Source organism: Monodelphis domestica, chromosome 1 (genome assembly GCF_027887165.1).
Source record: "Monodelphis domestica isolate mMonDom1 chromosome 1, mMonDom1.pri, whole genome shotgun sequence".
In the NCBI taxonomy this organism is placed as follows: domain Eukaryota; kingdom Metazoa; phylum Chordata; class Mammalia; order Didelphimorphia; family Didelphidae; genus Monodelphis; species Monodelphis domestica.
Genome location: NC_077227.1, coordinates 400,874,035 through 400,901,070, shown reverse-complemented (window position 1 = coordinate 400,901,070; position 27,036 = coordinate 400,874,035). Strand labels below are relative to the sequence as shown.

Sequence of the window (27,036 nt, the reverse complement as noted above, 5' to 3'; positions counted from 1 at the left end):
TGTATGTGTGTGTACTCTTTCCATTTATATTATGGCTATTGTATATATTGTTTTCTTGGTTTATCTTCTCTCTATATCAGTTCAGGTAGATTTTCCCATGCTTCTCTATTTACCATATTCATCATTATTACAGTATGGTTGTATTCTGTTGTATTCATGAACCACCCTTTGTTTGTTCAGCCATTCCCTTATCAATGGACATCCTCTTTGCTTCCAAGTTTTTGTCGCCACAAAAGTGATGCTATATTTTGGTTTTTACATTACATTTTGATAGCCCACCAGGGTATCTAAAGATAAACTGGTTCATGTATTGATCCTGTTCCTTTTTCACACAGAAACTGATTTTCTAAGAAAAGGGAGACAGACACTGCTGAGTGTCCAAAGGCAACAGTCCAGTTAGTGGAAGAAGCACAAGATTTGGAGTCTAGTTCAAGACTGTAGGCTTGAGTCTCTACTTTGTTAACTTACTATTTGTATGACCTCAGGCAAATCAGTTAGGTTCCTTGGAAACTCACTGCTAAAATGAACAGTTTGGACTACATGATCTCTAGGGTCTTCAGTTCTAAATCCTATGATCTCTTCAGTTGTTATTTCATTAGCAATCTATGGCAATGGGAGGAGAACACTCCCAGAAGACTCAATAAAATGTCAGTGAAAAGATAACAAGTCTGTTTTGATGTGTCAAATTTGAAATGCCTACTGGTCATCCAATTTGAGAGGTCCAAAAGGCAAGACTAGAGCTCAGAAGAGATACTAGGGCTGGATTTATAGACCTGGTAGTCATCCACCTAGAGATGATAATTGAGCCCATGGCAGCTGATGAGATCAACGAGTGAGATCATATAGTGGGAAGAGAGAGAGAGGGCCTTGGGGGGGCACCATAATTAGTGAGTGTGACCTGAATGAAAAATCAGCAAAAGCTGCTATGAAGGAAAAGTCATATGTAAGAAGAGAAGCATAAGAGAACAGTATTATGAAAATCCAGGGAGTCAAGAGTGTATCCAGGTGAAAAAGAAGGTAATTAAGAGTGTCAAATGCCACAGAGAGAAAAAGAAAGATGAGAATTGAGAAAAAGCCATTAAATCTGAATAACTTTGGAAAGGACAATTTCAGTTTGTTGGAAGTCAGATTACAGAGGGTTTAGAAGACAGTGAGAAGTTAAGTAGTAGAAAATTTTCTCCAGTTTACCCATGATGTAAAAGAAATAGAATGATATATTGGTTTATTGGTTAATGGGAGAGGTGGAAGGGAAAGAGATGGAGATTTCCAGGCAGAAGACACATCACAAGCTAAAGTGAAGAAGAGTTAAGGTGTCATGCATGCTTCAGAAGACAGATGACAGTTCAGTTCTGAGAAACCATAGAGTTTGTAGAGAGGAATAACATCATAGAGAGTACTTCAATGGCCACTTATTCCAGCCCATAATGAAAAAGAATCCTTACTCCAATAGACCTATAAGCCAGTGCTTTAAAATTTTAAATTTAAAATCCCTAATAAGATGGTAACTACCATGAGACAGTAAATTCTATTTATACTCTTTATTTTTGGAAAACATTTCCTGACATCAAGCTTAAATATAGAATTTTGTAAATTCATCCCCATTGCTCCTCATTTTGCCATCTGAAACCAGACAAAATAATTTTTAATCTCTCTTTTCTATGTCAGTTCTTTGAATATCCTAAGATGGTATGACCCCTTCTTCTCTTGTCCAGACTAACTACTCCTGTTTTCTTCAGTACATTCTCCTGTGGTCTGGACTCAAATCCTTGCATCTTCTTGTGGATGAACTCTAGTTCAATGTCATTTACCCTGCTTGCCTCTGTTTCTTCAACTGCAAAATGGGAATAATAATAGTGCCTACCTCCTATGGGTGTTATGAAGATCAAAGAGATAATATTTGAAAAGAACTTAACACCTGGCACATAGTAGGTGCCTATAGATGGTAGCTATTGTTAATTTTTATAATTATCCTTCTTAAACTGTAGTGCCCAGAACAGCACACAATATGGCAAAAAGATGTGACTATTCTGACCAGAGAAGAGTTGACATAGACAATAATTTTCCTTATTTTTGGAAGTTAAGCCTCTCCTAATGCTGCTTAAGATGGCATCAGCTTTTTTGACTGCCACATCATGCCACTTTCTTCTTTTTTGAAATTCTTACCTTCTGGCTTGGACTTAATACTAAATATTGGTTCCAAGGAAAACAATACTAAGTATTGGTTCCCAGGCAGAACAGCAGTAAGGGCTAGGCAATTGGAGTTAAGTGATTTGCTCAGGGTCACACAGCAAGGAAGTGTCTGAGGTCAGATTTAAATCCACTTCCTGGTCTCTGGCCTGACTCTCAATCCACTGAGCCACCTATCTGTCTCACACTATTGAGATCTTACTCTCCTCTGTTAAAGTAAAATGAGGAGGAAAATCCATCCACTTATCAAATGGGTAAGATGAGAAGAAAACATTATACAATCATAGATTCTGAGTGGACAAATATCTTAGAAGTCACCAATCTAATCTCTTTATTTTACAGCTGAAGAAATGAGATCTGGAGAGGTTAAATCATTTTCTAAAAATCAAGTATTCCACAAGGAGAGTTAGAATTTGAACCTAGGTCCTCTGACTTCCTATCCAGTACTATAACTACTTACTACCAGGTTGTTCTTATTCAGATTTATAACTTGGGCATGACCATCAGAATTATGCCCCAAGGCAGGGAAGTTTTTCAGAAGAACCAGGAGAGTTTTACATCTAGTTAGCAAGGAAACCTAGAGATTAAGACAGATAGCAAAATATGGTGCTGCCAAATGCTTGTGGTGACACTCTTCCATTTTGGTCTCTTTCCACTATTTGTCCTTCAGGGTGGGGATCCTCCTTATAGCAGTTGCTTGAGGTCTCTCCTCTCCTCCACCCCTCCTTTCTTACTTACCTCACTCCCTAGTTCAATTACTCTTTGTGTAAGTTTTGATTTACTTTCCCCTTGTGTAGATAATTGTGGTAATTAACCATGCCTAAACATTTTAAGATTCCCTTCTGTTTTGACTACCCTCAAAAATTCTGGAACCCTTGTTTAGATTTTGTTGGCCAAGCAGGAGAAGGGTCAGGGTTTAAAAGATCCAGGTCCAAGAATCACAGCCTAAGTTGTCTAAGACACAATAAGAAGGATGGGGATTGAAAGAAGAGATTGAAAACAAGTGGAAGTGGAAGTGGAAACTTCATTTACTTATGAATGAGTTGCAAGGAAAACATTATATCATCATAAATTGAAGTTTGGAAGAGTTCTCAGAAATTACCTAGTTAAACCTACAATAAGGAGTATGTGAAGTCCAGGTGTGAAAAGGATAAGGGGAATGGTAATCACATTCAAAGGAAAAGATCTCTAGTGGGGAAAACTGAGTCTTTGATATTTTGGTCTGTAGAAGGCAGTCTATAGTCTCTTGAAAAAGACTTCATGAAATCCTAACTTTGCTACTTGCCAGTTGGGTTAAGTCACTTAATTTCTCTGTTTCCTCATCTGTAAAATAAGATTTTCATTTTTAAATGACCTTCGAGATCTTTAAATTTATGATCCACCGAGTTTTAGACAAGTGAGTCAACTTACTAGGACTAATATCTGTCTTTGCCTACTGGTCACTCTTCAAATTCATTCATTCAAGAAATATTCAAAAAGAATATTTATCATGTATTGTCAGCCCCAAAAGAATGTTAGATCCTTGAGGATCATTTTGATCATTTTGACTTTGTGTCCTTAGTGGTCTGAATATGCTTAATAATGCTTAAATATTTATTAAATGCTAACTAACTCTAACTAACCCTGCAACTAGAGTAGGTGCTGAAGATATAAATACACTAAATGAATAGAAAGGACATTAGTGATCATTTTACAGACCAGGAAACAGAGAAGTGACATACTCAAGGTCACAGAGTTAGTGAGGGCCAGGGCCCCTGCTCTCTGGTCTCCTAGTCCTCAGGATATTTCTACTAGAGAATGTATCAGAGCAAACTTTAAAGCAACTTTATTTTCTTAAATGTTTTATTGATTTTTTTTACAATACTGTAATTTCCCAATAACCCCTCTCCGCCATATAACACTCCCTTGTAACCAAGAAGCCAGGTTAAACAAAATACATAGGCTATCTGACAATACATACATTCATGCCTCATTCTGAATCTATAGTCGACTACTTTTCCACTGAAAAGTGTTTTTTTTAAGCAATTAAGTCCTTACAAAGGGTTGGACAATCCTATAACAACTGCGTAGATTGGCCAGTGTCATCAGGCCTCAGGGAAACACCTTGATCCCTTTGCCACTCTTCTTGCTAGAGGAGAGCCTTAAATCAGTCAGCATGCATTTATTGAGTACTTGGGATCATAGAAATTGAAAGCCGGAAGAGACTTAAATTGATGATGTTAAGATATCGTTCCCAGTACTAGGCAGTACAGAGAGCAACAGACCAGGAGACCTGCGTTTTGAGGACCAGCTCTGCCAGTGGCTGGCTATGTGACCTTCGACAAGTCCTCTGAACTTCAGTTTTCTCATCTGTAAAATAAAGGATTTGGACTGAGTTTCCTTCCAGTTCTATGGGGATGCCCAGGCGGTGAGTGCTGGGGATGATAGGATTATAGGATTAAAAGCCTGGAATGGGGCCTTAGAGATGCTTGGTTCACACCTCTTATTTTACAGCAGAGAATATTTAACTAAGGAGGGTATCACTCCCCAGGAGAAACTGTTTGGACTCGGTATTGGGTGTGTTAAGAGTAATCTGCAAAGTTAACACTTGAAATTCAGGCAGGTTCAAAAAAAGCTCCCCAGTTGGTGCCTGCGATTGCTAAAGGGCAGCCAGTCTTTAAAACCCAACCACGTTGTCGGCGTCCAGCAACTCCAGAGGCGCCTGCGCACTGCGCGGAGCCGGGGGTTGCAGGCGACGTAAGGAGCCCCTTTCGGTTTCTGGCTCTGTGTTGCCGGCGGGCTCAGGTTCCGAGAACAGGGTTGGTGAGGTGGGGGGGAGGAGAGCAAGAGGAGGAGTGCGGGACGCCGAGTGAGCGGGGGAGGGAGGAGTTCCTTATGCAAATGAAGCTCCGCGTTGGGTTGGGTGGAGTGGTTGGGGTTGTCTCGACGTGGGGCGTGGCTTGAGATGCAAATCAGAGCCAGCCATTTGAGTAGCGAGAGGGCGGGTTCTCCCAGAGCTAAGTCAGTTTCCCTAAAGGCCGCTGGTTTTCTTCTTCCTCCCTCCTATCGTGTTCCCCCTCCCTTCCTGTTTCGCTCCCCCCTCCCTCTCGCCGGGTGCTGTTTAAAAGCGGCTGCGCAGGCGCAGTAGGAAGAAATGCGAACTTAGTCTGTTACACAACTCCTCAGAGCTTCATTCCCTCGCCAGTGTCTGCCGCTGCCGCTGCCGCTGCTGCTGCCGACGCCGCCATTCCCGCTGCTGTCCCTGATTCCTCGGCCTCAGTCGCTCGCCGCCGCCTTTGCTCTAGGGGCCTGTCCTCCTTACTCTAGGCCGGGGTCCTAGCCGTCTGCGCCTCCTCTCCCCCGCCCCCTTCCCACTCCAGCCGGTGCTGCGGCTACGTCCGACATGAGCGGGGATCAACTGCACAACGACTCCCAGGTAAGCCGGCCCTCGAATCTCCTCGATCCCGGGGCCCGGCTATCCCCTGCCTCCCCCGAGCTCCCGGACCCTACAGCCCCGGGCTCCTTCACCCTTGCCCCAGGTCCCGGCTTCCCGGCGCCCCCGGGCCCGGCTCTTCTTAGAGCCGGCTTCCCACTTCCCCCTTCCCCCAGAGCCGGGCCTGCCTCCCCCGGACGCTCCCTCCGCTGCCTTCCCCTTCCATCTTTGACGTTTGGCAGCCTGGGGAGATGACAGGTCCCCACCTCCCCACCCGGGGCTGTGGGGGGGTTTAGGGAATGTGTGTGCTGGGGGGTAGGGGTTCTTGCTTTGGGGGATCCGCGCTGGCAGGAGCAGGAGGGGGGGCGCCCTGGAGGCGGCGGGCTGGAAATGCCGGGAAGTTAAAGTTTGAAAGGGCGAGCCCCCTCCCCTACCTGCCCGGCTCCCTTCTCCCCCCATGAGGTAGGAGGGGGTCCTTCCCCTGCGGCCCCCCTCCCTGGAGTCTCCACTCATTGCTTCCCCCCACCCCCACCCGACCCCGTGGGTCCTATTTATTGGTGGCTTGATTTCCTCTCCTTTCCCTCCCCACAGATCGATGCGGATTTCCGAGTGAATGGTGAGTGTGCGCCCCGGGCCCGAGACTGGCCCCCTGCCCCCGGGGGGTGGGGAGAGGCCCGCCCGCGCCGCCCGGCTCTCCCGGGCTGCGGATGGGAAAGGACAGACATGGCGTCCCAGAGACTAAGTCCCGGCTCCTCGCTCACCGGCCCCATTGTTCCCATCGAGCCGCCCCGACCGCCCCTTTGCGGGGCTCTGGGCCCCCCGGAGACCCCGGGCTGCCCTAGAGGGGGTCACCGAGGCCCCCGATCCCCGCAGAGCCGGCTCCTGGGAGCCTTTCAGGGCCCGGATTCCCCCCTGGAAAGTCGCCTTGTCGACAGTCAGGACTTAGTCTCTGCGCCATTTTCTTTTTCTCTCTCCTCTTCTTTCTGTGTCTGTGTCTCTTTCTCTCCCTCCCTCGGCTCCTTCCTAGAGCTGCCCAGGAGGAGCTTTCTGCAGAGAAAAGCTCTGTAAATCAGCGACCTTACTAGAAAGGAGAGAGTTTGATTTCTTTCTTTCTTTTTTTTTTAAGAAGCTTTCATTATTTTTTAAAATTCTCCTTCTGCATTCTGGTTTGTTTCCATTCCTCCCTCTAAAATGAAAGGTCAGTTTTGCAACTGTTGCTTTGTCTTTTCTATAAGATCTACATTGCCTTTTTACCTTGCATAGAGAAGTGATAATGAATCTTAAACTAAATACATCATCTGTGGAGCATCATTTTTTTAAAAGCTCTAAACAAAAGAGGGGGAAGAAAAACGTGTTCTAATCATGTAGCCCCCCTCCAAAAAGTTTGTGAGTTGCTTGCTCTGGAAATTGATAACCAAGCTTAGAAATAGTTTTATTCTCGTAACTACTTATAAACAATTAGCTCTAGTGGGTAGAGCTTGTCTTTGTGGTTTAGGGTACCTAGAAAGGGATGCTTTGAAAGGTATTTTAAAGTCAAGCCTTAAAATGGTGAGAGGTTCCCTAAGGCCTGGCTTTGGAATTATCAGAGAGAAAGGATTTTGTTTCTCCAAAGTCAGATGTGGAAATACTTTTCCCCTAGCCCTTTGCATGAGTAGGCCCGGACTATTCCTGTTTTATTTATCCATCTCTTTCTTCTTGGGACTGCATAGCAACTATAGACTTTCAGGAGGAGAGGGCTATTTTGCTATTTCTTTATGTTAGTTGCCTTCCAACCCTTTTCTGAAAAGTTAACACATTAGTTTATTCCTCCCACCATTTCCATGTTAGAGGGAATCTTTCCTTCCTAAAAAGATCGGTTCATTCTTGCACAGTTTTGTGAAAAACAAAATCAAATGGGGAAAGATGGGTGCTCTATATAGGACTTTGTCTCTTTCCACTGATTAGCCCTGGTCCTTTACATATATTCTCTAAGTACAAAATCCTACTCAATTTTCCCTGGGTTTAGCCACTTCAGTGGTAAGAGGCTTCTGCTGAGTTTTTGGATCTTGTAATAAGCAGTCCATCATGTTGGCCTGCTTAGTTTGAAAGTCTTGTGCAGCAGTGAAATGGGGCATTGAGTAGAAGACTGTTCCCTACTGGGAGAGAATTATAAGAGAACTAAGACTTTCTTTACTCTCCATTTAAAGCCAGACCCTCAAGGGCTAAAGAGAGTCTCACTGAAACAAGAGACTTGGCCTCCCAGAAAACAATAACTAAAAGTAAAATTTTGAGTTGTCTTTTTTTTTTAAGTTGGTACTTATAATAGAGAAATCTGGATGAGAACAGGACTTGTGGAAATATCAATTTTTCTCCTCCAGAATCCTTGAGGTTCTGGTATGGAGAAAAATCTAGGAACTGAGAAGCTAAGGGTGAGTAAGCATATATTTAGTATTTAGAACAAGGTTTTCTGAATAGTTTCAGGCTCCTCCCACCAATGTTTAGGTAGCCCTAAGGATTATACCTAGACTGCACATGAGAAATAAAGTCTTTTTCTGAGGTAAATTGTTATGTGTTAAGTATGCTTGTGATTGTAGTCCTAGCAGTTTCTAATTCAAGTTTGTAAATAGTCTTTGCTACTGTGATTGTAAAGGCTAAGCTCTGTCTCAAGGCAAAGAGATTTTGTTAACGATGAGGACATATACATTTAGTTGCTATATGGAGAATGATATGAACAATTTAGTAGGTTGAGAAAAGGTGTCAGGAGAAGACTTGGTGACATCACATTTTCTCACATTTTCTGGTGTCTGCTTCTTGAGTGTAGAGGATTTTTAGTTTTAGTTCCTAAAACCCAAGTTTTTAACTGGGGGGGGCGAAAATAGTCCAAGGGAAAGATGTGGTGGTAGTAGTCTTCTTCTGGCATTATCAAATGCTCCCCAAGTAATTAGGAATTATCTGACCACCTGAGAGAGTTCTACACTTGTTCTTCAAAGGAAAGTATCCAAGTTCAATTACTTGAACTTTTTTGTCTTAATATCCCTATCTTTGAATTAGACAAGTTAGTTTAAGTTGATCTTTATTAGGAGTGGACTTAGCCCTATTTGTCATATCAGACAATGCAAGTTTATACATATGACTTGGTTCACATCCATTTTCCCCTGACCCCTATCAGGTATAAAAAATAGATTCCATCCTCCATTAAACTGCTTGTACTTGCAAGTTTATTGTTGTGGTTCCTGTTGTTTGGAACTCATATATTTTATTCACTGGTCTGTTCTTGCTTACTGAAAAAAAAAATCTTATCTGGGGAAAAAGCATTACTATTCTTTTAAGGAGTTCTTCAGTGAAATAAAATGTCAGGTGCATAAAGTATTAGAACATTTCTTTATCCTTTTCTTCTGCCCGCAAGGACTTCTTATCTAAGAGTTGGGGAAATAACTACAGATTGGCCATTGTATTATTTTGTCAAAATGCTGTGAAGGCAATGTTAAGCTGAACAGTTCCTGGCCACTAATGATCCTATCATTGCTTTGGGTGACCTAGAACTGTCAGGCTGTCCCACCTCCCAACTGATCACTGAAGTTTAGATTCACTGTCATATAGCAAAGTAAAATATTTTGACACCATATTTATTGTAGGTAATGCTTTTTGTTCATTATTTGACATCCTGTTTTGTTGATCCCAGTTAGCTTAATGGATTAGATTTAGATGGAAGGAATTAAGTACAAATTGTACTTGATGCTAATAGTTACTTTTATTTCTATGCTAATGGAAGGGACATGCTGTCTGGTACAGCCCTCTGCTCTGGGAATCCATTTTTTCCCTTGTTTCTAAATTCCTTTACTATGTTTTTAAATTAAGGAATTGTAGAACCTGTCATTTGTATCTTCTTAGAGTTTTCCAGCGACCCCTGATAACTTTGCAGGGGGTCCACCAGATAAAATCTATCCATTTTCCTAATAATATTAAGATATTTTCATTTTAAATATGATGCATATCAATACATATAATTCACATAAACCTGGGTGGTCCAGGTTCTCAATTTTTAAGAACATAAATAAGTCCTTAGAGAAAAAAGTTTGAGAACCATCATTGGGAATCAGGTAATAGTTTTATCTTCATTTCATTTTATAGTAATAGTTTTATCTTCATTTCATTTCATTGCAACAAGAATCCTGCTGCTCCTTTTGGATATTGGGAAGTTGTTGGGATTCTGCATGCTTGACTTTAAAGGTCCTTTTTTGAAACCCCAGTCTGTCAGATCTCACAAATTTAGACCTGCCTTGGATTTGATGATAATAAAAAATAACCTTTCTATATCATTGTAAGGTATGTAAAATACTTTATGTATGTTGTTTTCTTTGACCCATACAATAGCCCCTTTGAGGTAGATGCTATTATTAGCCCCCCTTTTCCATATGAGGAAACAAAATCAGAAAAGCTTAGTGGCTTCCAGTCTAGTCCACTGCTTTATGTCATACTGCCTGAAGAAAATTCAGATGAAAAGAACCACATATTCCCCAAAGGGAAAAATGAGTAAACTTGCTCTTGAGCTTATGGAGGTATATTTCTGAGTTCAGCCAACTTTTGATTATCTGGGGTAAAGAAAGAGGGCCTAGGTAATAGAAAATTTCATTCTAACTCCTAGATCCAAACTACATTTGAGTTTGACCTTTCCCCATACACTACCCCAGAAGAAGGTAGCAGGAAGAGACTGGTTCATTTGGATAACTGGGATTCGGCTGCATCTAAAATCAGATAGCTTTTTAGTTTGTTTGAACCAATCAACTTAGAAAACATTTCCTAGGCCACAGAATTTTGCTTGTATTCTATTCCCTGACATAGTATAAAGGCAGTAAAATAAGTGCGATAGGACATTCTATTTCCTGGAATAATCATGATTAGACTGGGCAAGCAGCTGTTTATATAGCTGCCTCACTCACTGTTGAAGTAGATTGTGAAGACTTGAATCAGAAGATTCACTTATTTTCTTCGAGTCATATTTTTGGTTCCCTCCTTCAAGGGTCAAAGACTCTTGATCTGCCTATCTGAAAGCTGGTCATCTAAAGCTCAGGCCTCTCTACTCTTTGGGGTATTATTCTTAACTTGTAGAATTTTGTTTTGCAAAACATAGCGAGTGTGAGTTGGATGTCCTGATCACCTTACAATCAGTATAATTATGGTCTGACAGCTTATGTTAGATGATCTTTATGGTAGCCTTGTGACTTATTAACAGGTATGTGTTTTGTGCCAGAGGTGCCTTTTTAAGGAAGGGTTCAGCTTATTGTTTGAAAGTGTTTGCTGTTTGGATTCTTCAGGTTATAATGTGATTATACACAGTAAATTCAAGGAGATTAATTGAACTTGTAAGAAGCTTGATAATTGTCTGTATATATACACATATGTATAGTTTGGGCTCTGTTTAACAGTTTGTGGTAGAGGAAAGAGCCTGAATTAGGAGACTTGGGTTCTAGTCCTTGTCTTACCACTTTATAGGTGTGCAACCTTAAAAAACAAACTCTGAATCCTTGTCCTGGCCCTATGCATCTTCCTTATAGAGTTGTTGTTGATCAAGTAAGATCATAGACATACAATGCTTTGAAAAGTACTGCTGTATAGAGATAAAGGAATTACTCCAAATGCAAGAGGGAAAAATGAATGTTTTTCCTCACTTTTTAAATTTTTATGAAGGACTCTTTCTCATATGGAACTTTAATGAAATCATAAAGTTCGATTATTTGAAGAATAATTAAGAAGTAAATTTAAATTAAATTTCATTGGTTATAAATAAATAATAAAATGACAGAATTGTATCCTTCCTGCTTTTGGTATTTGAGGGAGGATGAAAGGAGGAGAGGTGAGTTCTGTCTGATAGGCCAAGGCAGATGAAAGGGGAAATTTAATTAACAGGGTAAAGCTTTTGGTTATCTTACCATTTAGCTGTCATGTTACTATAGTCATGACTCTTCTGCTGAGTAGGGATTGTTCATTTTGCAAGGATGTCTGATTTTGAACTGCTTTTCATTTGTATATTTGTGAAAGACAGAAAAGAAAATGAATCAAGATCTTAGATACTTTCCAACAGACTAGTTTTAAACACTGGGAAATGAAGCTAAAGGAAGGGAAAGTCAGAGTGTAACTGAGGTTTATTGAGTAAATAGATCAGATGAAGATTGTCAAGGTGAATTACCCTATCAAAGGGTGAAATATATGTCATTATCTAAAGGGCTGTGGCATTCAGGAATGTCATTAATGTTTTGTATACTTATAGTTTTTAAGTGAAGAGGTATAAGTCTTCCCTTCCAATTTCTTAAAGACAAAAGAATGTGTTTCTGGACTGGCTTTCCATATTTGTGATTTCATGTTGTTGCCATAAAAAGTTCATCACCTATCTGGCTAAAACCTTTTTATGCTTATATTAATAATTTTGCCACTTAGTCCTTATATTGAAATCTTCATCATAGTTTATAACTTTGAAAATTCCCTTCCTTTGTTGAAAAGAAGTTTTATTCCCTACGTGAAACCCAAATGTGGTGTGAGGATTTCACTAGGCCAATCATTTCTTCCTTAATGGTTTTGTCTTCTTTGGGGTTGAAAGGAAGTTAATTCATAAACATTCTTGAAGAACACCCAGATACAACCACTGAAGGGTGTTTTGATTGATCAGGGTTACTTGAGATTTGAATGCTCTATTTCAGTACTCTGACTTGGAACTAATCTAAAAAAACTATGGGGTGGTATTTTCCACCCTTGATGAAATCTTTGTCTGTGGGCTATGCAGACTAAGATCCCAGATATGTACTTTTGCAAAATGTAGACATTCTTATTTCTGTCTTAAGCCCAAAATTATCCAGATGGTGTCATTGGAAGATCAGCTCCCTGTGAACTAGGAAGCTAGTGAGTATAGAACTAGAATTTTTAATTTTTTTTTTTGAGTTTTACTGTATTGGAGGCCAGATATATACCAAACTATACTTAGCCACTAATGAGATGGTGAAAGTTGAAATCTTACTATTGCCATTGATTATAAACATCTTGGCTACAAATATTATTTGAGCATTTTACACCCACATGATAAGGCACTAAGGAAGATTAAGTCTTAGACCAAATCAAAACCTTAGTTCACTCCAGAGTAATTCTTTTTTGTTTGGATTCAGACCAATTATGCCACCTCCAACTTGTTCAACTTTCTGCTTCTTGAGTGGTGTCACTTCACAATGCAAGGGGAATGGGAACCAGGGGGAGTTGGCGGGGGTGGGTGGAGTAACGACAGGCATTGCACACTGGCATGGGTTGGAGAGGAAGATTAGTGTGTCAGAGGCAGTCACTAGATCTGGAGTGATAAAAACTAGATTTCAGTTCTGTCTTGGCTACTAACTAGCTGTGTGCCCTTGAGTTAGTTCACTTCTGATTCTTCTCTAGAAAGAAGGGTATGATCTAAGGTCCATTATGGCTCTTAACATTCCACGGTCTATAAAATTTCCTTCAGCAAAACTTTGTTACATCTTCCTTTGGGTAGGCTCACCTTAGGTCAAAGACTTTTTAGCCAACCTTCAGTGTACTGGGATTAGTGTTTTCAGCAGTAATATGCCAGAAGAAATAGTATCACTACTCTCTCACTTCCAATGTTGACTAATAATTCCCATATCCAGACCTACTGTGCCATTCTTGGCTCATATCTAGATACACCTTAAGTACTTTGAGATTGATTTGGGGTACACATTGCATTTTTGAGAATAATTTTTTGGAGTAAGCTAAATATAACGAGGGACTTAAGCTACTCCTCTTCTCCAGCATTGCTTGACTTTTGGAGAATGACAAGGCAAAAGTGAAGTGTGGAGAATTTGAAATAGCAGAACTAGGGGGCAGATGGGTAGCTCAGTGGATTGAAAGCCAGGCCTAGAAACAGGAGGGCCTGGGTTCAATGTGGCCTCAGATACTTCCTAGCTATGTGACCCTAGGCAAGTCAATTAACCCCGGTTGCCTAGTCCTTATTGCTCTTCTGCCTTAGAACCAATACTATGAAGGTAAAGGTTAAAAAAATAAATAACATAGAATTCAGTTACAAGAGTTAAGATTCTCTCCTGCGTGGAATGGCCTCCTTTTTTCAGCTGCCTTCTGCCTCAGAAACTGTGGGACTATCATTATCATGCATGTTTAGAAGCTAGAGTGGTTTTTTCCCATCACCTTTTCATTGATTTTCCATATACCTAGTTCCTCATGCCTCAGGTCTTGGTGGAAGTTATTCTAGGTCTGTCACTTAAATTAATGACTGACTACATATAATACCATTCTTTAGAAAGGATCTTAGATTTAAAGTTGGAAGGGCCCTCAGAGGCCTTCTAGTCCAACTGTTAATTTTATGAATGAGGGAACCAAAGCCCAGGTCACTTGAGTGATTTGCCTGTGATCAGCCAGGTAGTATTAAAGGTGAAATTTGAAGCTAGGTCCTTTGACTCCAAAGAGATATAATGCTTTTCCTATGCTGCCTTCCCAAGATGGAAAGTAGATAGAAAAGTCCAGCAGTTTTAGTTAAATGCATCGTAAAAGTGGCATCTTAACCTGTTGGTAGCAATTCCTTTAAAAACCTTTATACTATTGAGAAGAAAACTGAAAAAAAATGTTTTAACTTTCTCAGTTTCTACACTGAATTAGAATGTGAATTTTGTTTACCTATCTTTCTATATGAGAGTGAATTTTTGTTATAATAGAGATATGCCTAGTGCTGTGACATGAGCACAGAAGGCCTTATTAAAATCCTGGCTCTGCTGCATATTGGCCAGGTGACCTTGAGACTATTCACTCCTCTGTAAAATGGAAATAATTCTTGTACTATCCACAGTTGTGAACTCCAAAGCACTATACACAAAGGTGAGCTGCTCTTGTTTGGTTCAAGTAGGATTGTGTCTTTAGTGCATAAAAAACCCACTCATGGTGGGAAGTACTGGATTTGGAAATAGAAAGCCAAGAATCCTAGCACTGCTACCTTATAGTGCTACCTTAATGACTTTGGGCCACTGCTATCCCTCTGGGCTTCAGTTTTCTTTTTGTATAAAAGGGGAAAGAATTGCACAAGTGGAGTCTCTAAGATGGTCTCTCAGAGGTAGTTCTTGAAGGCTAGTAAAGAGCCATATCATGAGAATACCTAATGACAGATAAATTGCTCTAACCTCTTGCTCAGGAGACAGGTAAAAAAAGGTGGAAGAGGAGGGAACTATATGATTTGGGTGAAAAGGGGAGTTACCCAAATAATATCACAGAGGCTGTTGGGTAGAGCCCATTTAAAAAGTTGTTAATTTAATTTCATGCTGGAGACAATATGGCATGGGGTAAGAGTGCTGGACTTGGAATGAAGACAACCAGAATTTAAATCAACCTTTGACACTAAACAATTTGGAATTTAGAATTTATCCAAGGATAAAGATCCTGGTACAGGGAATTCCCAGGCTAAACCAATTACTGATTCTTTCCATAATCTTATATAAGAATTAAATAAAAAACCCCCACAGAACTTGAAGTTATATTTACATTTTGACTTAAGAATTTTTGCTGTGTTCTCATCTTCCATCTGTATAGTTTGGTTTTCAGTCAAAGGTTATTGACTTGTATCAATTTATCTTTTGCAATTGACAATCAATCATTACCTGCTGCTTTAAAGATCAATTTATTGTTGGAGTGTAGACTATTACAGGTGTCCAGAAAATCCCAGGAACTTTTCCCTGCCCCCAGAATGACAAAAACCACTACCCACCCACAGCTTGGAGGGCAAGCATAACTGTTGTGGGAGTCCTAAAGGTTATGAAAGCTGGGTGCTTTGGGGAAAGGCAGTGTCAATTATCCTCCCTTGAAGCCAGGTTGTCTGCTTGGAACAAAGTTAAGGAAGTCTATTTTATAGCTAATTTTTAGCTATAAAATTGGGGGGGGGGTTCAGATTTTTAATAGAACTCTATGGATTTTCTCCTAAGCTGCCTAGAGCCTTGAGTTACAGATATTTCATAAACGAAATGCCAAGTTCTCATTATTTGTAGTGTGAAGGAAACTTGTTTTTACCATGAAACTCTAAAGGTTTCTTTTTGACAGCAGAGGCTATATATGGAAAAGATCTTATAAAAATTCTTAACTAGCAGGCAGGGAGCCTACTATGTTCAGCACACAAAAAATCAACTCCTTAATTTTTATGTTCATATCTTAAATGCAAATAGTTTTTTAGCAGCCCAGTTAATAATTTCTTTCCAATTTTTTAAACATCCATGTGTCAAAACCTTAAAACAGATTAGAAATGAGAATGTAGGCATAGCTCCATGTAATTTTCATCATTGAGAAGAAGAATATCTTACTTATCTGTGTGTTCAGCTGGAGTTAAAATAATGCTTCAGAATTCTAGCTCCCCCTTAATAGATAACTGATTTGAATTGAAGTTTTCCAGGAAGTTCTGCTTAAAGTCAGCTTTGTATCTGGGAAAGCCTTTTCAATCCCTGTTTTAGTGAGATTGGACTGAGCCTATGTTCTTTTACAAAGTAATTAATGAAAAATGTTATCAGTTTGAAATATGGCTAGCAAATTTAAAAATTGACACAGAATTAAAGATAACTCTTACTGTGGAAGTAGAGATTACAAAAGCAGTATTTAAACTTTTAATGGAAAATCTTGAGGGCAAGAAGCAGATAATAAAAGATATATCCCTCAGTGAAAATCTATGGCAAAATTAAGGTTTGTAGATAAACCTGACATTTTAAAGAAACTTCAAGTATACCATCTTTACTATGCTGTAAACAGTGACTGCAAACAGTAATGGCCCACTAAGTTCCTGTGTGCTGCCCAACAAACTAGATTAAAATGTAATTGGAAAATATTTAACAAAATAAAAAATTTAAATACAATAAAACAGCTAATATTTAGTTGTTTGTTTGTTTTTTAAACCCTTACCTTCCACGTTAGAATAAATACTATATTGGTTCTAAGGAAGAAGAGTGGTATGGGATAGGCATTGGGGGGGGGGGGTTCAGTGACTCACCCAGGGTCACACAGCTGGGAAGTATCTGAGGACAGATTTGAACCTAAGACTTTTCTCTAGGCCTGACTCAATCCACTGAGCCACCCAGCTGCTACCCCCAGTATTTAATTTTCTGAGTTGATAATTTAGCCTTCAGGGATCCAACCTTAGGTATTTTTTAGTGACCTTGCTTTCTCTTCAAGTTTGATTCTGATGTTGTAAGCACCAAAAGTCAGAACTGTTCTTTGAGTGAAGACATCTCAACTTTGTCCTTTGTCTTATGGTAGTTTCCAGTTGCTCAAAATATTAAGACCTTATGGTACTTTATGATCTTTTCTTTAAAAACTCTTTTCAAATAGAAATAAACAGGAGTTGTAACAAAAATGTTTATGTTTAAGCTCTAATTTAATTCATTTTTAAAATAATTCTTACATTCTGTTTTAGAATTGATAGAACTAACCATTCTAAGGTAGAAGAATTGTAAGGGCTAAGCAATGGGGGTTTAAGTATGACTTGCTAAGGGTCACAGTTAGGAAATATCTGTGGCTATTTCTGAACCCAGGACAGGCTTGGCTCTATCCATTGAATCGCCTAGCTGCCCTAACCCTCTTAATTTTAAATTGTTTTGAGGTATACATTGTATATGATAGCTGTCTACCTATTTGAGGGGACCACCGAGAAAAGTTGAAGTCTAGGTCAGTTCAGCTATCAAGGCTTTTATAGGGGGACTTACTTTAGCCAAATGTAATTTCTTAATTTTTGTTGTCTCTCTGGTAAATAACTGCTTCCTTTCATTTAGTCTGTCATGGATTAGTTAGTGTAAGAGAGTTAGAAATCTATTTGAAAGTTTAAACTGATGTTTCTATTTAAGTAGAAAAAACCAAGTTGCAGTTTTAGAGTAAGTTCCTTCATTAGCAGGTTTTCATGGTTTTAGGATTAACAGAGGCTACAGTGTTTTGCATTTCTTCAACTGTAGTATACCAATAATAAGCTAGGAGTCTACATTTATTTGGTGGGGTGTAAGGGGGGGGGTGTCTAAATTGGCCTAGTTGCTGTGCTATTAGCACAGTGAGTGGGTTCTTTTGGTGGGAGGTACTTTCTGGCAGCTTCAGTTTAGGTCTAACAGTGTTGAAGAGAACATTTTTTAAGAGAAGAAAGGTTTTTCCAGCCTCTGTTGGATTTTAAGTATCTTGTTCTTATTATTGAAAATGTTTCTTCTGAAGAACAATTAGAACTATATACTATGTGATCTATGAGAGTTCAAAGTAATTAGTTCTTTGCTGGGATGCCCAAATGCCTTTTATACAGTGTTTTCTTGTAAATCGTCCATCTTTACCTTCTATATAACACAAAGAAAGGGAGTGAGGGAGAAGTGTTCTACTGCCGAGCATCAGTTATAAACTTTTTCAGATTGTAAGTACTATGTTTCTATCATCTTTGCACATCAAGTTCAGATGGCCTAGTTCTTGGGTAGACTCTGCTCAGTTCCCTCTTAAGAGTTTGCCAGACCTACTCTTTACAGACAACTTCAGCCCTCATTAGGAAGAATGTGCTAAAACCCCCAACTGAAGGAAGTATCTGAAATCAAGAGTCCACTTAAAATAGCATTCTACTGTGTGGACAAATTGAGCCACTGAGACTAAAAAAAAAAAATGAATTAGAATCACCACATGAAAGCACTGGGGAAACAACATTGTAGAATCATATATTAAAATGTTAATATTTAAAGATTAACCTTTCCTGACCCACAGATATCTGAAGGATTAGTTAGGTGAACCTCTATAGATCAAAGATAGATGCTCTATAAAGTACTAAGTAGTTATAGGGATTGGGATTTTGATTTACTTTTCCTGATGCTTCAGATATTGAGCTAGTCATGTCATGTTTCCTCTTTGACAGGCCTTTTTATAGGAGCAGCCACAACGTATCAATGACTTTTGCTACTTAATTCAACTGAGAAACTTTGACATGACTTTTTCATAAGCTTAGTTTGAAATTTTGGTCTGGTCAAACTCTGGAATTCCTGTAGTTTTGTTTTTTAAACCCTGACTTTCTGTCTTAGAATCAATATTGTATATTGATTCCAAGGCATATGAATGATAAAGGCTAGGCAATGGAGGTTAAGTGACTTGCCCAGGATCACACAGCTAGGAAGTGTCTTGAGGTCAGATTTATACCTAGGACTTCCTGTTTCTAGGCCCGTCTCAATCAACTGAGCCACTTAGCTGCACCCTGCTGCAGCTTTTAGTAGAACTAGCCAGAAAAATAAAATTGGCTTGCCTTTGCAGTCACCAAGCTGTTAGCTATTTGCCTTGGGATTGCCAGCTTAGAAAGTAAAGCAACAGAGAATTCTAGAGATCAGATCAGCCAGCTATTTACTGAGTTTGAAAACCCTTTGTACAGATCCTTAGTAAGTTGGGACAGGCTAGGTACAAACAGGAATTAGGCAGTCTAGCCTGTGTCTCATATTTGGTTTTTAAATTTTTTCTTTTTAACATATGTACCCAAATCCCCTTGCAATGCAAAACTTCTTCCATTTCCATAATACTTTCCTCATAACAGACCTGTGAGTTTGATAGTAAAAGTATGGTTCCCATTTTACAGGAAAAAAACATGTCAAGAGACTTACTTATCCATGGTCAGTTGTTTTTGTGTCAGAACCAGGATTCAAATCCAAGCCTAAAGCAGGTTCTGGAATCTTTCCCATTATATTATGTTAAAAGGGGGAAAAAATATTAGTTCCTTTGCTTTGGCCATACTCTATAAAAAGCAGAGATCTCTTATTTGGCAATAGTGGGAGATGGAGGGAGCCAAGTATTAGAGACACTATTTTTGTTCAGAAGTTTTCACTCTTAAATTGCTTTACATTTTCTATGGGTAAAGCTAATGATCTAGATTAATAGTGTTTGGGTTTATAACCTGGCATCCTTCTGTCTTCCTTTATCCTTTCCCTTCATTTCCAATTTTGTTTTTGTAATCTTGCATCTGTCCTACTGGGCTCTATATTAAACCCTTATCACCTTTTACCTGTAGCATTATAATTAACTAATTGGTTAATAACTAACTAATAGGTTAGAAACCTTGTTTCTAATATGCCCCATCTCCACCAATCCATCCTTTCCACAGCTGTCAAATTAATCTTGGTAATGCACAGATTTAATTGTCATTTCTTTGTTTTAAAAAAAGCCTTCACTAGCATCCTGTTATGTATAGGATAAAATGCGAATCCATAAGTGCCTTTTATGGTCTGAATCTAGACTGCATCTGGTTGACCTTCCTAGTGTTATGGCCCATCCTTCCCCTTCATGCACACTTTATTCTGGCCAAAATATGTTGTTAACTGTTCCATGATCAAGTTGTACCTTCCATGACTTCCTTATCTTTGACTATGGAAATTCTTTTCAATTCCCAGCTTGCTTCTTCTGTGAAGCCTTTTCTGAACTCCTTCAGGTGAAAATTAGGTTGTTCTTTGGACTTTCTTAGAGCTTGCCTGGTTAGCTGCTTACAGATTTTCACATTTTACTCAGTGTAGTATTGAGGAAAGGCTACAGCATTGAACTCAGGAGGCCCAAGTTTGAATTCTAGATCTGACAAATTGTGGCTACTGGCCAGCCATTTAACCTCAGATTCCTGATAGTTGCAAAATGGGAACAATATATTCCTTTTTTCAACCCTTCTTCACAGGATTGAAGAAAAGCTTTTGAAGTAAACCCTGAAGTGCTACATAAGGCTGGATACTGTCTTATCCCTCTAGAAGGCAGGAAACATCATCCTTTTTATCTTTGTATTCTTAGTGTTTAATATAATACCATGACCATCTGGTAATTGCTTAATGAAATGTTTATCTTTGAATTAAAGTAGAGTCCAGACAAACATTTCAGGTTTATTTTCTAACTTTGTCTCTTAATTTGTGTCTTTTTACTGCCTCTTTAAAAATCAAAACAAAACCCTAAGCTAAAAGAAGTTTCTGGCCTTACCATAATATGTAAAATGAAAGAGATGAACTGGGTCTAAGATACTTTCCAATGTTTATCCAAGTTGCCTACCACATGCAAGGTACTGTACACACAAATGACTTGACAAACTCTAAAATCTAAACTTCCAGAGATCAATGGGGGAGAGAAGAGAGGCTGTGTGTGTGTGTGTGTGTGTGTGTGTGTGTGTGTGTGTGTGTGTGTGTGTGTACATATAACTGGTACAAGAGATTATGCTAAGGGAAAAGAAGAGTTGTTGGCAGGATGTTGCAAGAAATTTGATGAGGACAAGACTTTCAGCTGGAAAGGTCAGGGAAGGAATTATGGTAGAGGCACCCCACCTTCTTCCAGAATTGAGCCTAGGAGGAAACCACTTAAAACACAGGCGCTAATAATTATAGTTTGAGGAATGAACAAAGGCATAGACTGGAGAAGGGTGAGAAAGGAGTGAAAAACAGAAAGGGTGCTTTAGCTGAAAAGGAGAGCATGAAGGTGAAGTAGTGCACATAAGGCTGTAAAGGTGTGTTGGAATCAGATTGAAAGGCTTTGAATTCGAGAGCCATGAATTTGTACATGGTCTAGAAGGCAATGGAGAGCCACTGACATTAGATTCAGGGACTGATGTGATCATCAATGTGAAGGAAGGATTGGAGATAGACCAGAGGGAAACAGAATAGTTAGTATTAAAATGTACAATATGTTTTAAGTGAGAAGAGCTTGAACTAGAATGATTCCAGTGAGTGTTGAGGAGAAGAAACAAATGGAGAGATATTTTGGAGGAAGAATTGACTGTATTTGACATCTTATGAGTCAAAGATGAGTGAAGCTGTGCATCTTGGTAACTGGAAGGATGGTGATGCCATGAATTTGCACAGGAGGATAGGTTTTGGGTGGGGAGAGAGCAAGATGAATTCAATTTTGGATATATTTAGTCAGGGTACCAGCTGAACATTTGAATGATAATGGGCAGAGAGTTAGAAATCTGAGACTAGGATTTCAGGTAGAAATAAGGTGTGGAGGAGCAGCTAAGTAGTTCAGTGGATAGAGAGCTAGGCTGCGAGACAGGAAGTCCTGGGTTTGAATCTGGCTTCAGACACTTCTTAGCTGTGTGCCCTTGGCAAGTCTTTTAATTCTAATTGCCAGCCCTTTCTCTTCTACCTTGAAACCAATACTTAGAATCAATTCTAAGACAGAAGGTAAGGGTTGGGAAAAAAGAAGAAAGAAAAGAAAGAAGGCATGGAATTAGAGATTTGAGAGCCATCTGCATGATGGTAATAATTGAAGCTATGGGAGTATCACCAAAGAGGAGAGTGAAAAGAGAGGCGAGCCAAAATATAACCTTTGGAGAATACTCACATTAATACAGGAAAAAGATGAAGAGCCAGCAAAAATATTAAAGGAGTAGTCAAGGAGGAGGAAGAGATCCACAAGGATTGTGTTAGCCAAGGAAGAGAGTGATCTATGTCAAAATGCTACAGAGAAGGAGATTGGAGAGGAAGCTGAGCAAAAAAGGGGAAAGTCCATTAGATTTACTAATCTAAGAAGTCATTTCTGTCCTTGGCACTCTGAGCATTTGTGATTTTTTTCCACCTCATCTCCTACTACTAACTCAAAGGAAACTCTCTGGTTTTAGCTACGTTGATGTGGTCTGTCTTCCTGCACATTTGATTCTCTTGCCTTTCCTACCTGAAAAGTCCTTCTCTTTACCAATCACAATACTACTCATTAAGGCATGCTCAGGTCCCACAGTTGTTCTCATCTACTTCATTCTTCCAAATCTAATCTACTTTTTTTTTTGGCCATTAGTTTAATGGGCATTTATTAAGCACTTTCTACTATTACAAGGCACTTAGCTGTATTCTTCTTGAGTCATCTTTTCCTTCAGGAAAGACATTTATTTTGGACAGGGTCAGTCTCTTCTCCTCAGAACCTGGTGCACTATATTTTCCTTGTAGTTTAATATTTCTAGAAAATTGTACAGGTTTTTTTTCCTTCATTCTATTAGCATAAGATAAATACTCATAGAAAAGCCCAGGATTGTACATTTTGCCATCCTACTTCTCTTCATTTGGATATGGGGTATGATATTGAGGTTTGGATTTTTGTTTTTAATCAGGGTTGATCATACTCTTGTAGGATTTAGGAAGTAGGCCAAAAACTACATCATGATTGGGGATACTCAGAGGACCCCTTTACAAAGGTTTATTTTTTAATCTTGGCATTTAAGGGGAAGTGTTTTCCAGTTCTCTCTTTAAGAAGAACATTTACCTAAATAACACTCAAGATATTTATCTGACTGTATTGCTGTTTGACCTTCTGCCTCCTTAGAACTATAATCTTTGTAATAATCACATTTAACCGGCCAATTAATTCTGATGCCACCTGAGGATTAGATGGTTTGGGGTAGGACCTGAATAAGTGTTTTCATGCAAAGATCCTTAACAAGAAGCTGCTTGTCTTAGAGTAGTAGATGTTCTTGTCTCGGATACATGCTGGTTGTGTGATTCTGGGCAAGTCACTAACCTTCTCAGTGATCTAAACAACACTAAAACTATAAGTTTCAGATCTGCTTAGGTAGAGGGAGTTTTTTTACAAGAACTTCCTTAATCATAGGTCCAGATCAAAATAATAACCACCACCAAAAAAAGCCTAATAATAGGGCCAAGAAAAGACTAAAGAATGAAATATCTTATGTGTAATTTTTTAGTTAAATCAAATAGTGTAATAGGGTTATCTACTGAAAAAATAAAAGAAAGGTTTTTAATAGTAAAGGCTTGCACTGAACCATTATTACAGTCCAAAGTGGGTACATTTGAAGGGAAGCAGATGTTCAGATTCAGCTCTCTTTTCCCTCTTTCATGAGCTAGAAGGGGATCTTTGTCTTTTCTAATCTAATGCTCAGCCCCTTTGCTTTACAGGTGAGAAAACTGTAATGCAGATAAAGGAAGTGACTTGCCCAGAGGCACAGCTTTAAAAGCACTATATAAATGTCAGCTATTCAGTTAGAGCTAGGATTTCAACCCAGGGTCTCTGTCTAAGCAAACCAAGAGTTTCCACTCTACCATGCTGCTTCACTAGTCTTCATCTTTTAACGGCTCTGGTAACATAATGGAATATTTTGCCCTCCTTCCCCATGGCCCTACCCTTTCACTTTAAGGGTTGGCTGGTTTAATTGGGGTAATTTTCACTGAGACATTTCTAGACAGGTTTTGTATTTGCATAAGATTACAGATTGGATTTCTTCTTCCAGAAGAATGAGAGATGTGGCAGGGAGACACTTGTATAATATTTGGACTTTTATTAGGCTTTTTATTGCATTAAGTGTTTCCAAATAGGCAATATTTGAGTTACTCATTGTTCCATCTCAGGGATGGTAAAGAATTTCAGGAGACAGAATCTAAGAATTAATCTTTAAAAGGACTTTTATATCATATTCTTATAGACAGGTTGAGTTAGCTGCTCTCCAACTCTGTTACATGTTCAATCCCATACAGGTCAAATAGTGAAATTCTAGGGAAGGATTGGACAATAATATGCTCCTGCTGTATCCCCTGCTCCTTTCATATCTGAAGCATTAATCTTCTCCTGATATGCTTTTTTTAAACCCTTACTTTCTGTCTTAGTAAGAACTGTGGGCAAGGGCTAGGCTAGGAAGTGTTTGAAGCCAGATTTGAACCCAGGTCCTTCAGACACCAGGCCTGGCATTGTAACCTTTGTGCCATCTAGCTGCCCTTATGATAGGCTTTGAAAGAAGTATTGATAATGAAATTGCGGAAGAGAAAATGCCCTAATGTGCCACTTATTGGAATGGGTCCAGGGGTAAGTGGCAGGGCCCTATTGCAGTTATTTTGACATGTTTTGAATTTCTTTTCCTGGCCACACAGTGATGCTAACTTAAAGCTTTGAGGCTATGCTGAATTAGGGAAATAGGACTAGATGATGAATTATAGATTCCTATTAAATCCAAACAGGAAGTTTTTGCTTATTCATTAACACAAATCAGTGAAAATATGTGAATGGGCTCACCTTCACCATTGCAGGAATGGACCTGCTCTAATTTAGATTGCCTAAGAAGGCTCATTTTCAGGTTAGACAAGTCCTCTTTTCTTTGGAAGTTCAACCTCCAGGGAAAAAGGAGGTTTTGCAGAATGGAGAGGTCTTTGTGAAAGCATGATTCATTAGAGAGAGGAAATGTGTGAAATCGAGGTGCCCACCTTCTTGAGCTTTGTCCTACTTTAATTACTACCAAGTCTTAGATTTTGTTGAGGGTTTGGAGCATTGAACTCACATTTAAAATCTTTTTTGGGGGGGTTATAAGGTGGAGGGGGGCTTTCTGTAAACTCTTAAGTAGCTATTCTAGAAATTACATAGGGTAGTATGTCAGCATTACATCTGCACTGGGTTTACTCTGGAGTCAGGGAGCCATCGGACTACCTGAGTAAGACAGGAAAGCGTAGTGTCCAAACCCAAATAAACAAAACCCCCAAACCAATCACTTCAAATTTGTCTTCATCTAATGGGCCACTAATAAATACTCATGGAATTGGACTTTGGATCTTTTCATGAACTAGAGTACAACTGAATTGGGTTCTAGTCCTGCTTTGCTTCTAAATTGGAACTGCCTTGGGTAAGTGACACCCTTTTCATTTCCCTCCAAATCTTGTTTTTGGCAGGCCAGCCTAGTCCAGGGAAGGAGTTAAGCCATGGGGGACTTCTGAGGCTCTTTCCAGCTCACTAAAAGAACAAGCTCCCACTTTTCCTCTCTCAAATTTGAGGGATTGGGGGGGGTGGGTTATGTTTAACTCTTGACTCCAGTATTTACTATATTTTTCAGGTGTCTTGGGCAGGTCTTGAATCTAAACCTCATATTGGGAAAGTTCTCTTTAAAGACAAATTTTCTTCTAAAATGTAACTTCCCGTGGCAGTGGCTCAGTGATTTGGGAGCCAGACCTAGAGACCAGGAGGTGGGTCCAACTCTGACCTCAGATACTTCCTCACTGTGTGACCCTAGGCCTTAATCCTGTTGCCTATCCCTTATACCTCTCTTCTGCCTTGGAACCAATACACAGTATTGATTCTAAGATGGAAGGTAAGGGCTTAAATAAAATGTAACTAAAATTTGTTTGTTCTCCTCTTCAGCTCCTATACTAGAATCCACAGATAAAGGGTTAAGAATGGTACCAGAAGTCAAAACCAATAGCTTTTGTAAAGCCTGCAATTTGAGTGATAAGTTTTAAATCATTGTTCCCAATAAAACTTAAAACTTATGTTCCCAGGATGGGCTGGATTGTATAATCTGAAGTTTCCTTCCAATGCTATGATTTAGTGAAGCATGAAGGACTTTTGTTAAAGGAGCACAAAGTGTGGTTTCAGAAAGCAAAGCTCTCTAATGGAAGAAACTGCCTTAATTCAATAAGTATTTGTGTCTGCTGTGTGCTAGGCACCATGTCAGATGCTGGGGATACAGTGATGAAAACTAGGCAGTCCTTGCCTTAAAGGCACTTATATTCTACCTAGATACTCAAGATAGTGAGCTTCCCATCACTAGAATTATTCAAACATTGTCAAAGATGTTAAAAGAGGAGATTCTTTCTCCTGAAAGAATCAGTCTAGGTTACCTTTAAGGAACCTTCTAATGCTCAAGATTCTAATTTGTTCCAGGTGATTAGATATTTTATTGAAATTTAAGGCTTTGGAACTGTTTTATCAAATATACTTACCAAACCCTACTTTTCATCCAAACTATGACTTCTAATCCCTTGACTCCTCAGTTCTCCCCAAACCCTCTCCTCCCCTGCATTAGCCATTTTCTCTTCTTTTTCCCCTTCTTGACCCCTTGCTGAACCAATTAAGCCCTACACTATCCACTTCTTTTCATTTCTTGGTCCCCTTATTTCACCAATTATTCCCTGCTAAATCCCAACCTTGGATTGTTCCTGCTATCCATCCCCTTCATTTGTTCCTATACACATGCTGCTAAATGAAGATGGGGGGGGGGGGAATCACTTAATCATTTTGGCTCAGTTCACTAAAATGTATGTTCCATACCCTTAGTCCACTACAAATTTATGTTCTAAAACCTCAGCTGAACCCTCACTATCCCCATTCTCCTTGGTACTGTTTCCAAATCTTTTAACGTTTCTTCTCATTATGACTTCCTCTCAGCTGAGAATCTTGACTCATTTGATAGAAAAAATTGAGGCTATTTGCTGTGAATACCCTCTTCTTTATCTCCTATCACTCAGGTGCCTTCTGCTACTTTCTCCTCCTTCAACTCTGTTTCATATGATAAACTGGCCTTACTCCTTACCCAGGCTAATCTCTCTACTTGTTCAAGTGATCTCTTTTCCAGTTCATCTCATTGGACCTTCTGTCATATCCACTGTCACTTTCAGTCCCTCCCTGCCTACTGACTCTTTGCCAACTGCCTACCAATATTTCTGTGTTTGCTCTATCCTCAAAAAACTCACTTGATCCACCCTTGTTTTTGCCCT

The 27,036-nt window shown here is 39.4% G+C and overlaps 1 protein-coding gene across 2 annotated transcripts in view; it reads left to right on the top strand.

Annotated features, from left to right (window-relative positions):
- The first annotated feature begins 5,140 nt into the window (after window positions 1–5,140).
- TOP1 (DNA topoisomerase I) overlaps window positions 5,141–27,036 on the top strand; it is a 129,640-nt gene continuing 107,744 nt past the window's right edge. For both annotated transcript variants that reach the window (XM_007474340.3, XM_007474338.3), the window contains exons 1-2: window positions 5,141–5,602; window positions 6,191–6,215. In XM_007474340.3, the coding sequence (XP_007474402.1) occupies window positions 5,570–5,602; window positions 6,191–6,215 (58 nt within the window). In that variant the 5' untranslated portion in view covers window positions 5,141–5,569. The remainder of the gene's footprint in view (window positions 5,603–6,190; window positions 6,216–27,036) is intronic.